The sequence below is a fragment of the Drosophila tropicalis genome, unplaced genomic scaffold (assembly GCF_018151085.1).
Source record: "Drosophila tropicalis isolate 14030-0801.00 unplaced genomic scaffold, ASM1815108v1 contig_845, whole genome shotgun sequence".
In the NCBI taxonomy this organism is placed as follows: Eukaryota; Metazoa; Arthropoda; class Insecta; order Diptera; family Drosophilidae; genus Drosophila; species Drosophila tropicalis.
This window is the reverse complement of record NW_027173338.1, coordinates 3,107,321-3,126,431: the sequence shown is the minus strand read 5'-3', so window position 1 is coordinate 3,126,431 and position 19,111 is coordinate 3,107,321. Positions and strand designations below refer to the sequence as shown.

The following is a 19,111-nucleotide window of genomic DNA, read 5'->3' as shown; positions in this document are numbered from 1 at the left end:
GGGGACCACAACGAGGCTGGGAACATTGATGCCCAAAAGGAAAAACAAAAACATAACCTAATTTTCTCAAATTTCGCCCAAAAAACGTAGGCTACGACAAAAACAAGAACCTGCACGAGAACGAGGACGAGAACAAGGCAATGGCAATGGCAACGGTATCGGTAACGGTAACATTGGTAAAGGATGGGAATCGTTTCGTAGTCAACGTTTAGGTGAACATTGTGTAAGGGAAAAATATGGCGCAGTTTAAGTGCGCTCCAATGGGAATGCGGGCAAAAACAAATGCACTGTGAAAAATTAATCAAAATGTTGAATGAAATTACCTTCCATTTAAATTGGTAAGACAATTATATGTTAGATAATAGTTGTATAAATTCTATCAGTTTCAGTTTATGATTTAGTCTGTTTTTCTAAGGATTTTAACTACAATTAGTTTATAGCAGATAAATGATATAAAGTATCGGCAAGATATTGGGGTACTCGATTTTCGGTGTCCAAGCAAGTACATAAACTGTCAATGGAATGAGTTTCCAGTTGTTCCACTATCTTGACGTGTACCCCGGCTAAATCGAATTTGAACAATAAGGAAAATATTAGAGTTGGAAATACCTTGACAGTTCTCTTTTCTTTCCCAGATAAAATTTCTCAGAGAATCTCATACAAGTTCCACTTGGATTCCCTTAGGTAAGAGCAGTTCCTTAAGGATTCTTTACCAACACCTTGAGTTTTGTTTCTTCAGTGAAGTCAGGATTTTGATTTGGTTTTGGTATTCAAATGATGTACTAAAAACTTTTTTTATTTGGCCTTAGCCTTTTTTTTTAGTCTAAATGACGATTCCAAAATGAGTTATCTTAATTAGTTTAGAGAAGAGAAAATTGTGAAATGAAAACCTCAGGCTATTGACTGGGTCAATACATCAGGATTTCGACGATTGTCAGTGGAAGTTCAATACAATATCTAAATTGTAATCTCTATGTCAATCTCTTAATAATGAGTGCTTATCAAGTTTATAGTACAGACCATTTTCCGATCATTTTCTAAGCTTACGAACTGTAATTTTCTTTTTATTTTGAAAACGCCATAAAGGCGTTACGAACTGTAATTTTCTTTTTATTTTGAAAACGCCATAAAGGCTTATGGAAATTTTATAAAAATTAGATAAAACAATCAAACGCAAAATGAATAGTTGTAGGTCTAATAACACATAGATAAAGTCAGTGATAAAAAATTTAAAATTCGTTGACAATGTTTTATGACTTTTATGGATAAATAGATACAAGAAGGTAGCGTTAGCCTAGATAAAGCTCGCATCTCACATACGTATATGAATTTGATGTATCAAGTAATACTTATATATGTATATATTTTAGCTGCCTCCGAGAAGCGATGTTCAAAACTTAACTAAAGTAAAAGTTGGACAAACCCATAGAAAATTAATAAGTTATAAAACGTTAAAAGTTTTACCAAATTAGACTCAAAATGCAATCCAAAGGATGGATTTCAGCTAAAGACATACCAAGTCTAAAATGGAATTTTTATTTATTTTTTTGAAAACTGAATTTACATTAAATCCGCTTTAAATGTTTATGTAATATACATATAAAGATATGTACATATGTATGTATGTAGTTCTAGTCTCTGTCTTTGACATTCCATAACAACATTTACAATAGCAACAACAGGAACAACAACAACAACGACAACAACAAAAAGCAACATTAGCCAACTGCTAAAATAGAATAGCAAAGGCAACAAACAATGATTTTCATGGTACGTAAAATTAATTAGGGCACTGAGACAAAAATCCTCAAATTTCAATTGTGAGTCTGAGATAGGCGTTACCAGAAAGAGAAAGACACAAACTCAGAGTGAGAGAGAGAAAGCGTGAGATGTATAGAGTGAAGAGAGAAGGGAGTGCGGTAAAGATATGCAATGAAAACAAGGCCGAAAGCCCAACTAAAAATATCAGCAAAGAGGAAAAACGAGAAGAGCTAAAGGAAAATGCTGCTTGAGAGCAACATAATTACTCTCGGTGCGTATGTGTGTGTGCGTGTGTGTGTGTGTGTGTGTGTGTGTGTGTGTGTGTGTGTGCGTGAGGCTTTATGCGTAGGCTTCGGTTTCTGCTATTTCTTCCTCATCTCGTCCTTTGCTTTCCTTTCTTTTTGTCAATGCAACACACATTTCAACGAAGTTGCTTTCGCTCTGTTTGCTGCTGCTGCTGCCCCTCACCTCTCTGTTTCTCTATGTACTTGAAGAGCTTTTACATAGAACAGAGAATTTTGTGTGTGTGTGTGTGTGTTATCAGCAGCTCTAGCAATTACAGCAACTACAACAGCAGCAGCAACAACGATAACAACAACAACTTTTTGGTGTCGCATCCTTGTTGGCTCTTTTTTGCCTCTGCCTCAATACATAATTACAAATACATTTAAGCCTGAAAGTTGTTTTTTGTTGTTTTTAATTGTTTTTCTTTTTCATTGTACCGGGGAGGTGGACGGTAAAGTGGGTGTAGCTTTGGCTGAAGCTGTGGGGGCATGGCAATTGCTGACGTTTTGTTTTGATTGACATTTTTGGAAAATGTGAAAAGTCATGGGGGAGGCCCGCCAGCCATGAAGGGATGAAAATTTTTGAAGAGGACCCAAAGCGAATGGCATGAACGGTAAAAGGTATAGGCAGGTATTTAGTTAGGGGTAAATTGCATTAGTTATGTATACCAAATCAATTTCAATATGATATAGATAGATACATTTTTAATCCACTTTAACATTGCTAGGCAATCAAAAATTAATTGAAGTGGGGCAATAAAACAAGAGAAACCTGAATGGTGACTCCGATGTTTTCATCAAACAAGGGTTTTTTTTCAAAGGAAAAGAGATAAGTGTTGTTAAAATGTTTCAATCATTATATAAAAAGAGTTATGGTGATAGTTTTAGAGATGATTTATCCATATGTTTAAGTCATAAGGAAAGCTCGTGGGAAAAGGCGCTTCGCTTAATCAAACCATCCAATCTATTTGGGAACTCTTTTAACTGAGCTTTATATATAATGGAAATGATACAGATGTTATGTATGCTCTAAGATTTGTAACCATTTTTCTTCAAAGAATTCTCTCTAAAGCGTAGGACTTAAAATAACAGCTCGTCCGTAAGACTGGAGATAGAAAATCCTGGCCTCAAGATGAAGCCTCTAATACACTTTTTGTAGTCTGGGCTATTTCAGGTTTCTAAATGAAAAAAGTTCTACATTTTTAACCAATCCATTGATAAATTGATATGACTTTTAAATAAAAAACGATGAATTTTTAATTAGTTTAGAATAGAATTTCTTAATTAACAATTGACCGATCTTTTGCTTGATGAGTAGGAGTAATTTTAGCTTTGATGACGGGAACAAACTCATTTCTATCGATAATGAATGTGAATAAAATAAATTTTTTAATTTATAGGTAAATAATAGCAATAGCAAGATAATTATAATAATTAATAAATGTAATTTTGAAGTGAAACAATAGTTTAAAAAGCTGAAATCAAATAATTTTAATATTTTTTTTTATTAGGTGATCTTTTTTAAGTTTGTTTGTGTTGATTTGGTTGCATTTTAAAAATTCCCATTAAATAAATTAAAAATTGACCTCCCGTCAGCTATAGATCTCTCAAGTTATTAAAATTGTATTTTCTTTTTTTTTAATTTTAATCCTTTCAATGAACAGGCTCAGAGTCATTTTGAAGCAAAAATAAAATGTCATATGTATTTATTTTTCTTTTATTTATTATAAATTAATAATAATTGCTTCCAAGGCAAGAAATTTTTGAGTACTTTAATTGAAAGATACAATTAAAATCTGAACTATAAGTTTTAGAAGCTTATTACACATAAATTGGTGACCCCGACAAAAAATTAGAATGCAAAATAAAACAAATCAAATTAATAAAATGAAAATTCCTTATAAATGTTTTTTGATCAATTGGTAAATTTGTTCACAGCTTTAAAATTGCAATTAATTTTCAAGTTAACCTCACACCTCTCACACACTCACTTTATTAGGAAACCATATAGACCTAGGGACAAAAGGACGACGAAGAAGAAGAAGAAGGGGCAAAAAATGTTGGCATAGCAGAAATATATATAAAACCTCAAACCTCAAAGAGAATTTCAGAAGGCAAGGAACCACAATTCAGCCTTTATTTAACAACTCGCTCCAGTTGTCGAAACTTTAAACTAAAGCAGCACACAATAACACACACACGTACACACACACATACATGTACACCCATGTAAAGGACCTACTCATTGCTATGCAGTGCATAGCTTAGCATAGCCTGCTGCTTGCGACCCACATTGATGGAAAAGCCACATAAACCACATCGCTTCTACTCTTCTTATTTTTTTGTTCGTATCATGCATTCTGGAAGGGATGCGGTAAAAAACTACGCAATTTACGAAAAAGCAGTCCTGCAATCTAGAAGAGGCCACCAAAAAAAAGGGAAGCTAAGCTGTTATATATCTACCATACATATATACATATTTATATATAGAGAGGCAAGCGTATATATGCCTAACCAAAAACTCCCTATACATATATACATTTATATATATAGAGAAAGAGAGTCAGAGAGAGAGGGAAAGAGAGTGAGCCATTTCCCCCTTAAGCATACCAACAACAGCAATCAATGTCAGTCACATGGCTCCCAAAACCCACACACACACAGAGACAGCAACTCGCCGCTGCACACGCACAAAAGCGCCAAAATTACAAACGCAGCGAGTGGTCGTTTTTAGAAATGGCAAAGGCAAAGGCAAAGCCATAATGGAACGAGCAGAAGAAGAACCCAAAATATAGAAGGAGGAAAGGGCGAGAGAGAGAGCGGGGGGCGTGGGTACAATTTGGGCGTCATAAAGGACTGCATAAACTCACCAACTGCTCACCCATAAAGCCTCCCAAAGAACCAAAAAACTTTATATAGGCGCCGGCGCACGCACATCTGCAACCAACAAAAAAACAAAACCAACAGCAGCAGCAGCAACGACAAGAAGTAGAAGTAGATATGGGGGCGGAGAGGGAAAACCCAAACCCATGTCAAAGTCAAGACCAAGCAAAGTAAATGAAAATAAGCGCCCTGCATTTTTTTCCATTTCCTTTACACACACACACACACACAGGAAAGTAAAGTAAAGCAACTCATACACAAATACATACATACAAACACACCCACTGCGAGTTTTCTTGAACGTCCTTGATCCTTGCAACGCACAGTAATAATAACAAAGAAAAGAAGAAAACACAACAACAACAACAACAAGCAGAGCGGCGCCTGCTGGTCGTCTTCCCAACACACACATACACACACAAACAAACAGACAAGCACGAAGTGAAAAAGCATAGCATACTTTTTTGGGGCAGCAGAAACTCATCCCCATTGACGTCGCCGCCGTCGTCGTCGTCGCCCCCGTTGTCGCCGCTGCCTTATCAGTTGTAAAAACAAAACCGGAAGCCCACACAGGAAGTCATAAGACGTTGCCAGAGCAAGTGAGAAAGTAAGAGACTCCAAGAGCAAGCGAGACACACACACACACACACATACTCAGAAAATATAGAAGAAGGCGAGACAAGGACAAAACATCAAATGCGTTGAGAGCGTCGACGAACTTTTTCAGGGTTCTTGTGAAAGTGAAAGCTGAAGGCAAAGGACAAGGCAATATTATTATTGCAAATGAAAGTGAAAGTCATCTGAGAGAGAAGCAAGACAAAGAGACCGACTGAACGAGAGAGCAAGCAAGAGAGAGCCTTGAAGTGGGAGAAGGAGAGAAAGCGCAGACGCAGTCTACCAAAATAGTTATAAACAATGCAGAAAAGCTTCCCCAACAAAGTACATAAATGAGAGAGAGAGAGAGAGAGAGAGCAAGAGCGAGCCGACTGAGAGCAAGCTGCAATTGTCTCAAGAAAAGCTTTACCCCACAAAAACTCACTACATTTTTAATGGCCACAATGTCCTTGGCCAAGCAAACTTGCCGCGAAGGATAACGCACAATGCGCACAGCGTCAGCGTCAACGTCAACGTGGACTGCGAAGCCTGCATTTACTTTCGCTTTCGCTCAACCCCCCAACAAGAAACCCCAAAATAACCTCTCCCTCTCCCACCCCATTCCATTCGATGTCCTGCCGACGTCTTTGCTTGCATATAATGTACTTTGTATTACAAAACTTTTAGCCCGACAGCTTTTGCTTTTGCATTTTTTTTTGTTGGAGTTTTTGTTGCCTTTGCTTTTGGCCAAGAAAGTTTATTTTTCGACAGAGTTTTATATGCCTGTCGGCTACTGGAGGACACTGCTCTTGCTTGCTGCATTGGACCCAATCGGACCGCCAAGGGAGGGACCCCACAAAAATGACAAAATAATGTAATTTGCTTCTTAGATTTATGCGTGCTGCGCCTTCTTTTCCTTTTCAATGCTTGTGGGGAATCCCCCACATCCACAGCCCGCAATTTTGGATGTGTGCGTGTGTGTGTGTGTGCGTTTGTGTCCTGCAAGCAAAACGCAACGTTGTCGTTTCCTTCGTTATATTCTCCTACATTTAATTTTTTTTTTTGGGGTTTTTGGCCCACCCGCTGAGCCTTATGCTGCCTGTTTTCATCTTGTTTGCGAGGTTTTCCCTTTTGCCTTTCCTTACTCATTCTCTGCCTCTGCACTTAAGCCGCTTGTGCGAATTTAGGGCAGGTTTTTTTTTCTTCTTTTTTTTATATTCATTTTCTTTCGCTTTAAGCGAAAATATTTGTCGTTACGAAAAGTTCGCACAGCTAACTTTCAAGTTTTCATCAAAAAGGGAAAGAGAAGAGCAATATCTACAAAATATTGCAAATTGAAAAGGCCAAGAAAAAAAGGACAATGAAAAGTTTTTCTCAAGTGAGATGAACATTTTCGCATTTCTTGGTCAAAATTAAATTGAATTTTATGTGACGTTCTCACTTCAGATTGACATTGACATTAAAACCAATCAACAGATTGATGGAAGAACACATACATATGTTCATATGATCAGGCAAATCCTGTTCGTTTCTACTTAAAGGTTGAAGCAAATAAGTTATATAGATCGACCACATAAATATGTATCTAGTTTAAATAAATTGTGGAAATCGTATATAGTTTTGTCTTCAAGACCTTAACATCAACTTAGATCCTTAGTTTATCCGTAAAAAAGATGTCCTCAAGCCGTGAAAGATAGTGATATACATAATTTGTGAATATTACAATAAAGTTTTCTATATTTTTCTTAATAATTGTAGTCTGTATAAGAATTTTTAAACTTTCAATATCTTTAAAGCAAGAACTACTTGAGAATTGCAACTAAAACGAAATCAATTCAAAGCTGATTAAGACTTTTAGTGATAAAGATTAATGATCCCTCTCTTAAAATTCTCTCTCTCTCTTGAGCCTTTGCAATAAACTTAAAAAAATTTTAGTATGTGTATTAGCATACGGACTAAATTACCGCAATTTTGATAAGGTTAAACGATTTCAGAATGACAGTAAGAAATTAATAAGCGAAATAGTAAAATTTGATACAACAATTTTGAATACCTTTTGAATTTGATTCAAGACATAGCGGACTAAAAAACGTTCTGAAAAACAAACAACCAACTACCAATATACAAATTTTTAGAAATTTTACTGGACGAAAGCATTTTTTGAAACATTGTAGAAGTAAGAGAAATATTTAAAATGTTTAAATACATATTTTTTTTTTTTTTTTTTTTTTTTCGCGAGCCCAAGCAGATAACTGCCCACCTCCCACCCGACCGACTGAGGGGTGCAGCCGTATAACGGCACGAATCGCGTGGACAAATACACAATAGAAAAAACAGACAAACAAATAATACTATAGCTATCTATTAATTAAATGGGATAGGATAGATGTTTTAAGCATATTAATAGAAAACTCTGAGCTGATTACAGGGAGTAGAAGGTTGTAATCAGAGCAGAGGACCCTAAAAGGTTCATGCATAGCATAGTTAGAAGAACAACGACTAAGGGATAAAGGTAGCAAAGGATGTTTACTCCGTCTACATGGTACCGACAGGTTCACCTGAGCTAATACCTCAGGCGAGTCGATATCACCAATTAGGAGCTTGTGCATAAAAAAAAAAAAAAAAAAAAAAATATATATATTAAAAAATATTCTGGAAAATATCTGGAGTTAGAACTTGAAATAATCTTCTTTTGGGTGATTGACCTCGAACCGGCTTAATTGCAGAATTTGATTTAAAGAATATTAAATATTTTATAAAATATTGATACTAGATAGTCATTCATATGTCGTTTGTCGTTTTCACTTTAAAAAAGTTCCTTAAAAAGGAGAAATTTTAAATTAAGTTAGTAGTTTGCTCTTTACTTATAACTAATATAAGTATATCACACATTAATTTCTATATCTGGCTTTAATTTTTCTATATAGACCTCTTATTTCCACCTCTTATCGCTTTTTTGAAATAGAAAATAAAAATTTTACGATAAAGAGAATATATTTTTAGTTTTTTATTACTAAGAAATAATCAAAGAAAAATAGAATACAAATAATTTTCTCTACAAAAAACCTATTCTCTTCATAAAAAACTAGAATAATAATACATAGTGTTCAATAAAATTCTACGTACATCTCTTAAGAGAACTAAGGACTCTGGCTTAAAGTTGGCTTGGGAAAATCTCCAAACATTAATGTCCTTTTGAGTTACCAGCCAAAATCTTTTACAGTCTACTTTCTTTAAAACCTGATTCTAGCTTTTCGTTACATTTGGTTTATTTTTTGTTTTTTTTGTTTTTTGCTAAGAATTTTAAATATGAAAAACAAACGTAGAAAATGAAACGGACCATTGTCATGGTCACCTAATCCGGCTAAGCAAAATGACCGAGCTCTTAGCCATCCTTAGTGGCCCAGGACCCGCACACACACACACTCACACACACACACACACACAAAGCAAAGGCTTCTAGGCACAGAAAAGAAGAAGAACAAAATGTAATTTTAAATGCAAACCGAAAGCCAAATGGCAACCAGCTGGGTTACATTTGCCCAGAAGCTCATGGAGAAGAAGGACTGCACATATGCACAGAAAATGTTTAAATATTGAATTTTTCCTTTTTACTCCATGCTTGATATATATAAAAAATATACCCACACACACACATTCATACATACAGAGTAAAAGTCTCGACTGTCAGTTGTTTCGGAGCCATCATTTTAGGAGCCTCCTGACAAACTTTTGCCTGCCACGCACAATTTTCCACTTTCAACTTTTTGGCACAAAAAAAAAAAGAAGAAAAACATAGAAATAGGGAGAAGAAGCATGAGCGGAAGGGAGTATGGATGGTTGTGGGGAGCGGTACATTGGACGAAGTGCAGGGGAGTACTGTGTGTCTGTGTGTGTGTGTGTGTGTGTGTGTGGATGGGGCTTGAGCTTTATGCTTGGCTGATGTTGCGATAAGCAGGCAACGTCGTTGCTGCACACGCCAGAAAACACATCATTCCTCTCTCTCTTTGCCACTTCCCTGCCCTGAATCCACTTCACTTTCTTCCCTTGCGAAGGGCCCTGCGGCAGGGTTGAAAAATAGGCAGTTTTGCCTTTGCTTTTCTCCACTTTCAGTTTGTTGTTGTTGTTGTTGTAGTTGGCGCCAGTTTTCCATGTAAAAGTTTTTGCTGAAAAGTGTAACGCAGTCGAAGCTTTGGAAGGGGGGTTTCCGGGGGGCAGATGGATGTTGGGCGATGGTTACTAGTGCTGCTTGAGGATGAGGCAAATGCTGCTGCGGCTGCTGCTGATGCTGCTGCTGTTGATGTTGTGGCTGCGTCGTCGTCGCCTACGCGGCATAGTTTTTAACTTTTGTTGTTGTTGTTGTTGTTGTAATACTCTATAATCCATAAGAAGACAGTGACAGTTTTCAATCCAAAGTGATACTAACTATTACTAACTGAAATTAATGCACTCCATATAATCTCTTAAAGTACACAAATTTCTTAGCTATTTGGTATTAGACTTGCGATAATAAGAAATGGGGGCGAACTTTGCTCCTTAAAGTATGCAATAGGCTAGAAAAGTTTTCGTTGTACTTAGCAAGGATGATGTTAAGCAACAGGGCATTGCGAAATTCCTTAAGATGTTTTAAAAACGTAAATTGTGGCTTGTTTATTGCATACTTTAGGGGTCAAAATCCCTTCTTATTTAGCCCTAGATCGTTCGTTTTGTAATAGATTTGGAATAAAATTCTTAAAATCTTTATTCGTAAAGTATTGTCATTAGCGGAAACCAAAACCAAATTTCATTTCATCAGTTTCATTACTTGAAATCAAATCTTTAAATAACAATTACTAATGTATGCCCAACAAATAGTCAAAACTAAATTTAAAAGATTTAAAAGAATCTAAAACAACTTGTTTTATTTTTAAATTATAATGTTTAAGTCAAAATGGATTTTATAATTTGTTGCATTGAAGGCAAAAAGAGCATTCGAAATGCGTTTTAAATTCAGTCAAATTTTCTTTTCTTTTTTGCAGTTGTTTTTGTTTGTGCTAAAAATTCACGCATTTTCCCTAGTTCCCGCCGCCTCCACTCCACCCCCTCCTCTATGTGTGTGTGTGTGTGTGTGTGTGTGTGTGTGTGTGTGTGTGTAAGTTTCTAAGCAAGTACATAGAAGGCGCCGTTATGTGCGCAGATTTCCTTCCGTTGGAAATAGGCGAGAACAGCAGAAAAGGCAGGCGGGGGAAAAGGCAGACTTCACTTTCGTTTTCACTTGCCACCTACATACATACATCAGGGAGAAGTAGCAGAAGGAGCAGGAAACTGGAGCAGGCAGCAGGGAGCGGGAGTGGTTGCCCACCAAAAATAAAATAAAAAGAAAGCAAAAAAAAAGTTTCGACATCAAAAAGAACTACTTTCGATAATCACAGGCCTGGCGCCAAAGGAATTACATTTTCTGTTTTGCTGCTGCTGTTATTGTTGTTTTTGTTGTTGCCGGCTATTTCAGAGTTCTCCGACTTTTTACTGGGTTTATTTATTTTCTTGTTTTGCAGTGTTGTTGTTGTTGTTTTTTTTTCTATTTTATTTTTGGCAAGTTTTAAAGTAATTTCAAATTTGTATATTGCCTACTTTTATGCGCATAACAAATTTTTGTTTGGCCCAAATGTTTTATGCATTTTTTATGGCCAACTAAAAATGATTTGTAAATTGTGGGACATACACATAAATATATACACATACATACATACATACATATATATACATATATATATATATCGAGTGAAGTGGATCAAAAACAACCCTCAACCCGAAAATGACATCATGGCTAAAGAAAAATGCATCTGGCGAAATGCTTAAGGCATAATTTTCCTTCAAGGGTTGGAGATTGGGTTGCTGGGAAATTGGGCATAACCGGTTTATCCTCCCGGAACAACAAAAAGCTAAACTGTTGCAGCATGAAAGGGTTGAGTTTACCCACCTTTGATTTTGCGGGGGTTGAAGGATTAGCCCAACCAAAGGTAAATATGTATGTACTTTCATCTAGCAATGCAATTTGGGAAAATCAAAGAAAATTAAGAAAAGCTGTGATGAATTGAGACTGAAATAAGGGTTGCATGGCAATACTTTAATGTATTCTGGAAAATTAAAAACATCATCAAGTGTATATAAATGAAACTTGTAGTTTTTTTATAAGCTTGAAAAGGAAATTCCAAAAATTAAAATTTATTAAAACTTAAAACTTTTTCTTTTTGAGACAAGAGATTATTCTTGGACCATTAAAACCCCTAAAAGATCATCTAAACTTGCTAAATTTTGGGTTTTTAATTATAAGAATTGAAATTTGGAAAAACAAAATTTAATATAATTGGTTGCATATGCAAATCTATTGATATTAAATTATTTGATTGTGTGAACCAATTTTTGTATAATTTTTACTTTTTAAACTTTAAAATGCTGCACAACATTATAACATCTTTTTATTACTTTAAAAAAGAATCAGGTTAAAATATTTAAATATAAAATCCATCAATATTTTAATATTTCAATACCCCAAAGTTTTTGTTCTCATTAATTTGAAGTTTGGCGCTCAGCTCAAAGAGTTGCCAGATTAAATTCACAACATGTGGCAGCACTGTCCCCAAACCGATAACTAATGTCTATCGATAAGCAGCTGTGTAGCCGATTACCGCAGAAAAAAAACCACCCTGACACTGGGCACTCATCGATAAACAACACTGTGATTGTGACGAACGTCGAAGATTTTCGACAATTTTGTTAACAAATAGTTACAAAATTTGGATTAAAAACACACACAAAAAATGCTGAACGCAGTGTCGCGTCCCTTTGTGCGGGCCACCAGCCAAGTGGTGAAGGCAACCGCTGTTGGTAAGAAAATGGACAAAGCTGCTGCCCTCGAAATGAAAACTTCAAACGGACAGGAACTAAAAATTACATAATAAAATAAAAATTTCATTGAAAATCATAAGAAATACATTTTCCAGACCAAAACAAGAAGAACACTCAACTAAATAAATTAATAAACTGTTAACTTACATAATTTCAACATAACCTCGACCTCACTCAGCTGTTTTGCGAATACCCATGTGAAGCAAACGGGCAAAAACCAAGAAAAACAATTGCTAATATTTTTTCTGTTTCTCTCAATTTTTTAAGCCACTCGCCAAGCACATACGGATCTGCAGGTGCCCGATTTCTCGCCCTACCGTCGCGATTCGGTCAAGGATGAACGTCGTCGCAATACCACCTCGGAGGAGCGCAAGGCCTTCTCGTATATGTTGGTTGGAGCCGGTGCCGTCGGCAGTGCTTATGCCGCCAAGGGTCTAGTGAACGCCTTTGTGGGCTCAATGAGCGCTTCGGCTGATGTTTTGGCCATGGCCAAGATTGAGATCAAGTTGTCGGACATTGCCGAAGGCAAATCCGTGACATTCAAATGGCGTGGCAAGCCACTCTTCATTCGTCACCGCACCGCCGCCGAAATCGACTCGGAAAGGAATGTGGCCACATCGACGCTGCGTGATCCCGAAACAGATGATGTATGTACATATTCACAACAAATTGGTGTAGCTTTGCATCCAAAGTGTCTTTATAAGAATAGGAATCTGAGAAGGCAAGAAAAACGAGACTACATGCAAAATATTAGCTCAGATTAATCTCTTCAAAGTTAAAAGAATAGTTATGATTTAATTTATCATAGTCCTGATGTCTTTGATTGCTATGACTCCAAACATGTCTATATACCTCCGTCTTGTTCTTCTGTCGTGAGGTATTACGGTTTTAACTCTCTATAATAGTTCATAGGGTCAACTAAAATGTTCTAAGATTTACTTAAAGTCCTTTTACATATAGATTGTTCAACAAGACAAAAAAGGGGCCACTCCGCTTAATAGGATACTTGAAATTTGTGTAAGATTGTTGTTAAATATTAGACAAACAATTGTTGGCACATCTTAATAAGCGTTTGTAAGGGTTTCAAAGAAATTTGTCGGGATCCAAAATTGATATCTGCAACAAGTTCCAAATAACAGTTCTTTGGAAAATTAACAATTGAATATCTCTTGACCCAAAATGTCTTCAATCATAATTTTTGATTTTGACCATCACTAAATATTAGTCTTCCTTTTATGTTATCCGGTTTCGTAAGCTTAAAAAATATATGGCAATCCTAAAAATGTATTTCATCCGCAACAGTTTTTTAAGCCAGAAATCCTAGTATAGAAGAACTCTGAATTTACCCATTTCATCTTGTTCCATTACCTTTATAATATTACATTCTTAATTGATTTCATATTTTTCTCTTTCTGTTTTTAGCAACGTGTGATAAAACCCGAATGGCTGGTGGTCATTGGAGTCTGCACGCATTTGGGTTGTGTGCCAATTGCGAATGCTGGCGATTTCGGAGGCTATTATTGCCCATGCCATGGCTCCCATTATGATGCATCGGGACGTATTCGTAAGGGACCGGCACCTCTGAATCTGGAAGTGCCTACCCATGAGTTCCCTGACGAGGGCACCCTAGTTGTTGGTTAGATTGAATTGAGTTTGCTAAATTGAGTTATCCGAAACCCGCAAAAAAACACAAAATAAAATGTTGTTGTAAATGGCAAAAGAAAACCAGCAAAATAGTGAATCAATTAATGTAAATTAATAAAAAAAAAAAGTAAAAAACCAAATAGAATTATCTGAAATGTTAGTCAGTGACAAGGTTTTTGAGCTGTCGTCAACGATCGCTAGTAGTTTACTTCAAGAACAGCTTGAGAATAGAACATAATGGTTCCCGCTGCCCACAGAAAGAAAGTATTTCTTAGTCCCAGCTCCGGATCAGAAGCTAAATTGAAGACCTTATCTAAATACAAATTGCTGGGAAAAAGATCGATTATAAAGCTACATTTAAAAGTTCTAATCTAAAAATCAATCCTTAAATCAGTATGGACTTACAAAATAGATTATAGATATAGATTATACAACGTTTTCATAGCAAAAACCTCAAGGAAATTTTACACAGCGCAAGCCATCGACGAGATCACCAGGCTAAGGAAGACCTATCTGTTGAAAGGTATACTAGGCCAATAATCAGTTGGATAATAGCACTCTGGAGCTGCCTCAAAGACTGTCTCGATTACCAGCTTTACACCCAGTTCCTCCTCCATCCAACATCTCATCTTGAATATAATGTATTAACTTGTGATAAGAAATTCCCTTGAATATTTAACCTGGAAAAGGAATTTTCTAAGAAAATTATATTTGATCATAATCGGAATCAATGACCCCAATTACCACTTTTTTCCCTATAGCTAATCAAGAGGCTGTAGTTGGTCTTTCTACTGCTGATTGGAAAATGTGAAAGGAAATATATTCTAAAATTTGTCCATCTTCCGCTGATGAAGCAAAATTTTAGGATAAAATATATCTTAAGCTAAAACAAAGTAGGAATGATGGAGAATTTCTTGATCCAGCAAGGGAAATTAATGCAAAACAAGGCTTTGATTCTTTTCTTAACTCACATTTAATTAGAAAACAAGTTTACAATAACAAACAAATAAAGATTAGTTAAATATTCATTTCAATATTCCTGTGCCGTTGGAGGTATTTTATTTGCACAATGTGCCAGCTCACAGCCAAAAGTACGAGTCCGGGAATGTGATGGGTCACAGGTCAGCCTTAAATACTTAAATTAACATTAACTATTGCTAAATTATATATTGGTTCCATGTCCATTGATTCGAATCTATCTCTCCATAGAGGTCAAATCTTAAATTTTGTGTGTGTGTTAATAAATGAATATATTTTATTCTATAGGATATATTTATATATTTTTTCGTCTGCTTCTATGCACTCGAGGTAGGTATTAATTAATTTATCAATTTGTTCTTTTATATTTTCCACGCTAATTTCGGATTTCTCAGAGAATACAGTCTTTACTTCGCATATTAGATCATTCTCATACATTTGTTTCTTCTTTTTCAGAATTCTCATTATTAGTGCTTGAATTTGATAGGATAAATTTGGACGTGGTTTTGGTTTAGATGTCTTATAAGCCGGGATAATATTAATACGACTTTCGCGGTTACTATAAACCGTACATAATTGGATAGTTGAATCCTCTGTCAATTGTGTTGGGTTTTCGACAGTCAATATATCCACATCAATAAGTGATTGCAATACTGAAATTAAATTATCTCGATCGACTCCACAGTTATCCATCAGATTTCTTACTGTATAACTGGTTTGATGATTAAACTGCAGTAAGACAACCATTTGATAAGTGTTTGTCCGCAATGTATAGAATTTATGATTTACATTATATTGAAGTTCACCCTGGGATGCAAAGTGATGCCAGTACAAAATTCGTCGATTAGTGAGGCGTCCGTATAGTAGATTGGGCTTGTGGTGGGTATAGCGTTCCTTAAAGATCTTGAGACTTTCCCAAAACTCAGGGGGCAACTTAATTTTTGGACATTGCTTAAGAGGTGTCCAATATCTACCTTCTAGAGGCGTTACACTAAAGTTTTGCAAACATTTCTCTTTCTCAAATGAGGGACAATCGGCTTCGAAATTAAATTCCTGAATCCTTTTTTTTAAATCACTTAAGATAGTTAATCGTTCATCTTTGTCATCAATTATCTCAGGTAACACACACATTTCCATGAGTTTATATAATACAGTTTCATTGCCTATTGACATGGAATCATCAAATGAACGAAATGCTTGCATATCTGAATATTCTTTACAGAAATCATGACTGTCAATATAATATAATATCAATATAGTTAATTCAAAATAAGTTTCATTCAATATGGTTGGATTCCTGAGCACTTGATCACACTGAATAGCTATTATGCTAGCATTCCATTCCGGTGTGTTTTTTGTATTCTTTTGGATTTCTGTTTTATTGGTTTTAATGAAACTCTTGAATGCCTCAATGGTAATGTGCATATCGGGATTTTCTGGAAAAATTGTACGTAAATATTGTTTATTAGTTTCAAGTAAATTATAGATATTTTTTATAAAAGTCATAACATTCTTATCATGCTGCAGGTTTGATAACTGGTTTGCCAAATCGTTGCTTATAATGAATTTCAAATGACATTTGATTTCAGATTTTTCAAATTTTTTAATTTGTTTCATTATAGCTTCCACTGTGGAATTGTAACCGACTTTTAAAATATCTTTCAACATAGTTTCAGCTATTAACTTGTTAATAAAATTTTCTTTATGCCATATTTGCATAAACCATTTATATACTTTTTTTGTAGTTTTAGCGTCTACTTCACGGTTTTCATATTTGTGATTTGATAATTTATTAATGGCGTCTTTATATTCCTTACAATATTCCAGATATTTCCTTAATATCTCTTCACTGGTGTAGTTAGACTGATCAAGCTCAGTTTTTTGGTCGTTAAAAAGTGTTTTTAGGTATTTACTATTTACATCTTCAAAGGACATTGGCCAGCTGGTTATCCACAATTCCGGAGTGTTTGGAAATACACTCCACAAAAGGTCTTCAGTATTTATTAGTATAACCAAAATGCTTTTCATATAAGTTACTATGTTTTTGTCTTTCTGATGGAATTCTTCCAATTGGCAGCGCAAATCATTGTCAATAATAATTTTGAGATGTTCTTTGATTTTTGAATTGCCATTCTCGTTTAAATTTTTCAGGACATTATCCACTATCCTACTGGGTCCAGCATCAGTAAAGTAATTGAAAATGGTTTTTGCTATCAATTCGTTAATTAAATTGTTGTTGATCCAATCTTTTTGACACCATTTATATATTTTATATATTACATGATTTTTATTTTCATCAGCATTGTCATCGACATCGATTCTATGAAAAGAGTTGGCAATTTGTTCAGCGTTTTTATAGTCAGAGCAATATTTAACATACTCATGTAAAACTGCTTCATTTTTATTCAAAATCTCATTATTATGTTGAATTGCATTCAATTGATTTTGTTGCCTCAGAAAAATTCGATTTGAAAACTCTTTCAGATGTTTGCTGTTCCAAACTTCAGAATTTATAGACAAATTAATAAACCACAAATCGATATTGCCTGGAAACATTTGGAACAATAGACCTTCCCATTGTCTGAATAGCTTGGATATATTTTCCAGAAATGTCGATATCTCTGTAACACTTGTCAATTCTGTTAACTGTAGTAAAATAGCTTTTTCGATTTTGGACTTGAGATATGTTGTTATTTCCAAATTGCCATTCGTAGTTAGTTTTGTCATTATGCCATTCACCACATCACTGAGATCGTTCCGATCTAGAGAACTAAAAATGGCATCCGCTGTCATTGTGTTAATGGTATTATGTTGGTTCCACTTTAATACACACCAATCATAAAGTTTATGAATAATATGATCTTCTTTTAAATCAGTTGCGCTTTTGCTTTGGTAGCAATCTTCAAATATCTGAAGACCTTTTGTAAATTCTTCACAAAAGTCACAATACTTTTGTAATACTTCTTTACCGTTAGTTTCCACTGATTTCATTTCCTCTTCTTGGAAAAGAAAACGATTTTCTAGAAATGGATTTAGATTTTCTCTTTTCCAATCATTAGAAGGTATTGACAAATTGTTAATCCACAAATCGGAGGTTTTTGGAAACATTTTCCACAATAGATCTTCCCAATGTCTGATTTTCTTTGATATATTTTCCATAAAAGTAACTATATTATTAACATTTGATATGGCTTCTTTTAATTGATATAAAATAATCTCTTTTAATTTTGACTTAATCAGAGTCACTATTTCCTTGTTGCCATTTTCGGTAATTTTCTTCATTATACATATCACTAAAGGTTTGGCACTGTTGTCTATTAAATATTTGTGAATAATATCGAATATCATTTGGTTAATAAAAGCATTTTCGTTCCATTTGATCAAACACCACTTATAGAGTTTATACATAATATGATTCATTTTATCATCGTTTTCGTTAATGGACTTGTAACAATTGTCGAGGACCAATAAAGCTGTTGTAAATTCATAACAATAGTCACGATACTTAAATAAAATCTCTTCGTCATAATTTTGAATTGACTTGATTTCCATTTCTTGCTTATAAAATACTTTCCCTAAAAATTCCTTAAGATATTCGTTCAGCCAATCTTCAGAAGGTACAGTCAGACTGGTGATCCATAAGTCGGATGTATTTGGAAACACTTGCCACATAAAATCCTCTCGTTGTCGAATTAATTTTGAAATCATTTTTATGAAATCAACTATACTATTGGACTTTACTATGATTTCTTTCAAACCACATAATATATCGTGTTCGATTTTAGACTTTAAAATATTTATTATCTCAGAATTGCCATTGTTTTTTAAATGTTGCATTATCTCATCCATTAACTGACTGGAACTAGACGTCATAGAATATATATAAATGGTATCGGCAATCAATGTATTAATGGCATTATGTTCGTTGAATTTTATTTGACACCACTTCGATACTGTGTATGTTTTATTATCCTCCTTTACATTATTTTCCTTAATAAAATTACACCATTCGTCCAATTTTTTGAAAATCTCTTTGTATTCATTACAAAAATTACAATACATTTGCAAAATTCCTTCGT

General features: G+C 34.9%; 1 protein-coding gene across 1 annotated transcript; it reads left to right on the top strand.

Annotated features, from left to right (window-relative positions):
• Window positions 1-12,214: 12,214 nt before the first annotated feature.
• RFeSP (Rieske iron-sulfur protein) lies at window positions 12,215-14,144 on the top strand. Its single transcript, XM_068294521.1, has 3 exons — window positions 12,215-12,389; window positions 12,678-13,057; window positions 13,833-14,144. The coding sequence occupies exons 1-3, from the start codon at window positions 12,323-12,325 to the stop codon at window positions 14,049-14,051; spliced, it is 666 nt and encodes a 221-aa protein (XP_068150622.1). The 5' UTR covers window positions 12,215-12,322; the 3' UTR covers window positions 14,052-14,144.
• Window positions 14,145-19,111: the final 4,967 nt, after the last annotated feature.

Bases quoted from the DNA above. Each gene is read 5' to 3' on its own strand.
- RFeSP (XM_068294521.1), top strand. From the start codon at position 12,323: ATGCTGAACGCAGTGTCGCGTCCCTTTGTGCGGGCCACCAGCCAAGTG. The intron at 12,390-12,677 runs GTAAGAAAATGG...CAATTTTTTAAG, and splicing joins GGTGAAGGCAACCGCTGTTG to CCACTCGCCAAGCACATACG. The intron at 13,058-13,832 runs GTATGTACATAT...TTCTGTTTTTAG, and splicing joins GTGATCCCGAAACAGATGAT to CAACGTGTGATAAAACCCGA.